General features: G+C 41.9%; 1 protein-coding gene across 1 annotated transcript; it reads right to left on the bottom strand.

The window, feature by feature from the left end:
• Window positions 1–528: 528 nt before the first annotated feature.
• On the bottom strand, window positions 529–5,377 carry RPL9 (ribosomal protein L9). The gene is made up of 7 exons (XM_010014991.1): window positions 5,272–5,377; window positions 5,077–5,192; window positions 4,158–4,253; window positions 3,742–3,874; window positions 2,238–2,318; window positions 1,683–1,801; window positions 529–545 (listed from the first exon to the last, which is right to left on the bottom strand). Exons 1-6 carry the CDS (start codon window positions 5,315–5,317, stop codon window positions 1,695–1,697), a joined length of 579 nt encoding a protein of 192 aa, XP_010013293.1. The 5' UTR covers window positions 5,318–5,377; the 3' UTR covers window positions 529–545; window positions 1,683–1,694.
• Window positions 5,378–5,384: the final 7 nt, after the last annotated feature.

The raw sequence follows: 5,384 nt of genomic DNA, 5'->3' as shown, positions 1-5,384 counted from the left end.
CCTAGATGACACAAAGCACTGTTGGTGGAACTCGGCACTAAGCTCTCTCTGCACTCTGAGGTCAAGTCCTTGGTTTCCTTAGCTGAGCAATATTGCTAAAGCATCATATTTTCATCCTACTTCTATTCTGTTTTAAGTTTAAATGGCCTTATAAACCTTGTTCTACTGATCCCAGTTTTGGTTTTTATCTACTTCAGATTCTGTCATCACAAGTCTGAACTCTCCTCCAGAAAATGTACTGGGAAATCAGTTTTTGCAGGCTGAGGTTCTGAAATGATGTCAAAGAACCCTAGTTCCCTTCTGTGAGAACAAAGCTTTTGCCATTTCTTAAAGCTATGATTTAAAACTACCATTTCATGGCTTTACACTGTGAGTCCACACTTGTAGTTCTTGGGAGGGAAAAAAAAAAAAAAGAAAAAGAGAGAGGCAAAGATATGAAATACGTTATATTTTATTAAACCTCTCATGGTGTTTGAGATCAGATTCTTCAGGCTGGCACTTGCTGATATAATGTGTCATGATGGTTTGTTTCAGGATCCAGACAACTGCAAATGAAAAAGTAAAGAGCTTTTAGCAACACTAATAGCTCAAAGAATTAGCTGAATTTTATTCAGATTACTTAAAGATGCCTTCAAACACAACAGCTCCGGTTTAGCAAGCAGGTAACAAGCTGTTGTCACTCAAGGAACTCAGAACAGCATTAAAAATAATCTTTTCAGTAGCTTGCAAGTGTTAAAAAAGTTTATGCAACTCCCTTCCCGTGCATCCTGTCTCAAGCTCAGGTTCAGAAGGCACACAACATTTATTTTATTTGCAATTCAGCCTGTCTCATTCTGCACAAGTGTCCTGTACCATGTATGAAACCACAAGTAGCTGAAACGTATCAAACTCCTTTAGCAGTTGAAGTTCTTAAGTTATCCCAAACCCCTTGTACTCATCTTCAGTAACAAATCTACATCCACAATGTAAATAATCCTTTCTGAACTGATCTTTGTTTACAAGGATTTATACACAAACTACACAGAAGACCTTTACGCATAAATTACGTGCTGAACACTGTTTTTAGTGAAGGCCATGTTCAACCAGAAGGAACATGAGCCTAAGAGAGTCTGCTCTGTAAACAGCTGTAAACCTGTCTGTCATGCTAGGTCAGCTGGGCTGAAATTCTCTGCCACCATCGTAATGAGCCTTCGCACCACAGAATACAGCTGTTTGGAGTCACGTATTTCTCCATACAGTAGCATAATGCAAGTTGATCATAGAATCAGATCACAGACTCACAGAATGGTTTGGGTTGGAAGAGACCTTAAAAAATCAAGTTCCAACCCACTCCCTGCCACAGGAAAGGACACCTTCCACTAGATCACGTTGTTCCAAGCCCCATCCAATCTGGCCCTGAACACTGCCAGGGATGGGGCAGCCACAGCTTCTCTGGGCAGCCTGTTCCAGTGCCTCACCAACCCGACAGTAAGGAACATCCCATGATGAGAGATGGAAAGTTGCTGATAGAAGATCTAGCAAAATTTAAGTTGGTGACACTGCTTATAATGCCCTTTACAAGCACAACTGCATCCTTTTCAGGAACCCACTTAAACACAGCCTAGTGAAGTAGATAAACCTTGTCAAGTCCCCAGATCAAGTAACCACAGAAGATGCACAGTCTGTGTCAAAATGATACCAACCTATTAAGAGTTTTACTCATCTGCCTGCTGTACTGTTCCTTTCTCAGAGACATAGATACCATCCAAGAATTTCCTGATATCCTTGTTCTTGACTGTAGTGGCTTGCTGGATCAGGGCAGCTGCAGACAAAGCAAGAGCATAAGCACAAAGCAAGAGGTCCACACCAACTCATAGCCTTTGTTTACTCTCCAATGTTTCAACTAACATATGAAACTGTCATCTGGAGAAACGAATTACCAACCTGAAATACTGACACATCTAATGACAACAGGATGCATTTCACTTAACCTGTCTCAGCAACTCAGGACAGTGACAGTTTATTACCACACACCCGTGCAACTGAAAAGCTGAAGAGTTTGGTGACAAACAGGCCATCAAGATCGACTCAAAAAAAAACCCCAGAAGGTTCTGTGGACTTGAAGCAATTACAATGAGTAAAATTCTGAGCTGTCGTTTACCTCAGGGTTTAAGAAAAAAAGACAGCTTGCTAAGCTGACATCTTCAGACAAAAGCAGCCACATCATTATGTCTTTCAATCCATCTACTTTCACAAACCTGAATTGGAGACCAATTCAATGTCATTCCCTTCAAGGATCAGCTCATCTTTCTGGGCTTGAGATACTGCACAGGAAACACCTACAGAAAGGAAAATGCACAATCCACATTGTTGGTGAAGGCACTAGTGTACTAAAGAAACAATACTCATGTCCTATCCCAACTTAGAGCTCTAGAAAACAGCATGCTAGGCAGTAATTAGCTTCTGTGATTTTGTTAAAATAGTCCCCCAAATCCCTTCCAGGGTTGTCAACCCTCGCAGAGTTTCAGAACTCAAAAGATCAGTGCAATTCATGCTCTGGATTGAAATCAGCCACTTGATATCCCTACTTATATGTCACCATAACCCAGCATTAATCACCAACACTGCATACAAGCCAGAGATCCTGCCAGCACAGCCTCACCAGCTAGGTGGTGCCATGTGCCACATGCTCATAGTCATGACGACAAAACTGGAGTCACCCCAATCAAGTGTTATTTAAAAAAACCCTGCCCCTGACATGTCAAGCATCATGTTTATACCAGCAACACTGCAAATTCTCACAAGGAATAAACAGTAGGATATTCAAGCATCTAACAGGAGACTTTCATTCGTGAGGAAAATAATACAAGTTTTTACAATTTAATCTATTTGGTTAAGAGATGTTAGCTTTTACACCAGCATTTTACTGCCTTTGAAGAAGATGTTGACTTAAAAAAGATCAACTACAATAACCAAATCCACCTCAATACCTCACACTAAATCAAAGTCAAAGCCACTATAAGTAACTCCACACTTTATCTACCAGTGGCTCTGGACAAGTCTGATGTTTTCATCTAAAGTCACCCCAAAACACCATCAAACACATGACACATCCTTGCCCATACCTTCACCAGAACTAGAACTACAAAAGAAAAATGGTTATGGAAAGTCTTCCCTACAGTCTTAAAGTAACCATGTTTCTGACACGTTCTGTCTCCTCCTTTCAGAAGTTTAACAAGCTCCATCACACACCTACTCTGTTAGACATCTTGCTAAAACTGTGAGTACGCAAGACACAAAACCAACAGGTAAGATGACAGTTTTGAAGTTTAGCATATGTGCTCCCAGGCAATCGGGAAATTCCAAATACATCATCACTTGAAAGACCAAAAATACGATGTGGTGTGAAAATAGTTCATGTACAATGTCTAAAACAGAAACACAAATCTAAACTTAAGCACCTGCAGTTCACCAACTATAAACACTGCCGAGGTCTCACGAAGATGAAAGTAAACACTGAGCTCCCTGCAACCCACATAACTAGCTCTGAACCGGTTATTAGCTATCAGCTAGCTCTCATTCCTGAAAATAAATTATTAAGATATTAAGATAAATTCGAACAGTGGCAAAGGTAGCAGAAGATAACATAAATTTAGACAGGCAAGCACTGTTTCAATGCTTGCTCACCATCTCCTGGTACCAGCAGCAGTACCCAAAGAACCCCAGTGAGAAACAAGAACATGCATGTCCAGCTCTGCTCACCTGGCCTCATGCGCACTCTGCGGATGTACTTCTCTCCCAGGAAGTTTCGGATTTCCACAAGGGAGCCGTTATCCTGTATAACCACGTTGATGGGGAAGTGAGCGTACACCGACCTCATCTTGTAACGAAAGCCCTGTGGTAAGAGACATCATCAGATATTGAAACAGTACATGACCAAAAGGTAATACAGATGCACCAAGCTGACTAGAGGAATCTGACCCCAAGATAAAATGAAAAGATCCTGCTTTCTTCCATCCACAGAACTTGTCTGACAGCAAGTGCAAGAAAACAGAAGTAAAAATAAAGAGAGAAAGCTCCATCTTGGATGCTTGGAAAAGCTCTCACTGAAGTGAGAGGCTGTTTTCTGTTGCGAGTAACAAAAGGGACAGGAGTTACTCTGTTTCAAAAGAACTTACCAGTGTGACACCCTTTATCATGTTCTGTACATGGCTGCAAATTGTGCGAACTGTTGCCAGCTCCTTTCTGTTACCCCACCACTTGTCCACACGTAGCTGTGTTAAAAAAAAAAAAAAAAGCATTAAGAAAGCTTTCAACTACACTTCAAAACTAAAACCAAAATGTTGTGTGACAAGCCAAGAGCGGAAAGTTCAGATAAACTACTTAGAAGCCCACTTAACAAGAGCACTGAAGAATTTTGCTTCTTTGACAGACCACTAAAGGTGCACCGAGCACAGATCTTCTAAATTCTAACCCCCACATGCGAGAGAAACATTTCTTGTTAGTAATGAGACACGAGGGAAAATCTTCAAAGCAGCTGGGACAGACAATCTGATGTCTTCAGCTGAAGAATGTATTATCGAATGCTAAATTCCAAAATCAGCCTCCTATGTGTTTCAGCTTTTAAACGAAACGCTATGTGTGGGCTGTGGTTTATTGACATGCCCAGTCTTCATCTTTTTGTGTAGTTTTTAAGACCACACAAAAACATTATGGAGTTATTTAGAAAACATCCTGATGAAACCTGACAATTCTGGAAGCTTAACGTACATATTTAGTTTTGTCTAGCTAAAACTAGCCCACTTATAAAACAAAGCATACAGCAATCAACCCCTTTCTGAATAACTAACTGTACCTATAAAGGACAACAAACAACAAATTCACTCCAACATGACAGACCTGCAAGACTTATATGGTGCCCAAGGAGGTCCCATGAGACCAGCCTCTTTCCAAAAACACAGAAATAAGGGAAAATTATACAACACACTTTGCAACTAAACATTTCAGTCCAACCTCCTGCACGACTAAGCAGTTGTTAAGGTAAGTGTAAAACCGCCCTCCCTCTCTGGGCAGCAAAAGGACCTCTGCTGCACTCACCTTCTTGTGTTTCTTTCCCAGGAGAGACAGCTCCACATTGATGTGGTTGAAATCCCTCCGCAAGGTTCCTCTGGGGCCCTTGACGATGACTGTCCGGCCCTTCAGGGAAACGCTGACTGGAAAGCACAGGCGGACACGCATTACCTGGCTGCGGGGCCAGCACAACACGCCTTTCGAACGCACACGCAGACGTACCTTGCTCGGGGATGTCAACGGTCTGGTTGCTGAGAATGGTCTTCATCCTGCAAAGCACAACCGCGAGATGCCGCACGCCCTCAGCACAAGGCTCCTCTTCCGCACCCTTCCCG

The sequence above is a fragment of the Nestor notabilis genome, unplaced genomic scaffold (genome assembly GCF_000696875.1).
Source record: "Nestor notabilis isolate BGI_N333 unplaced genomic scaffold, ASM69687v1 scaffold35395, whole genome shotgun sequence".
In the NCBI taxonomy this organism is placed as follows: Eukaryota; Metazoa; Chordata; class Aves; order Psittaciformes; family Psittacidae; genus Nestor; species Nestor notabilis.
Note: the sequence above shows the minus strand (reverse complement) of the source record. Positions and strands in the feature narration are given on the sequence as shown.

Excerpts from the sequence above, each read along its gene's own strand:
- RPL9 (XM_010014991.1), bottom strand. The coding sequence starts at position 5,317 with ATGAAGACCATTCTCAGCAACCAGACCGTTGACATCCCCGAGCAAG. Across the intron at positions 3,875-4,157 it reads TGATAAAGGGTGTCACACTG|GGCTTTCGTTACAAGATGAG; the intron begins GTAAGTTCTTTT and ends CTCTTACCACAG. Across the intron at positions 1,802-2,237 it reads TGAATTGGTCTCCAATTCAG|CTGCCCTGATCCAGCAAGCC; the intron begins GTTTGTGAAAGT and ends CTTTGTCTGCAG.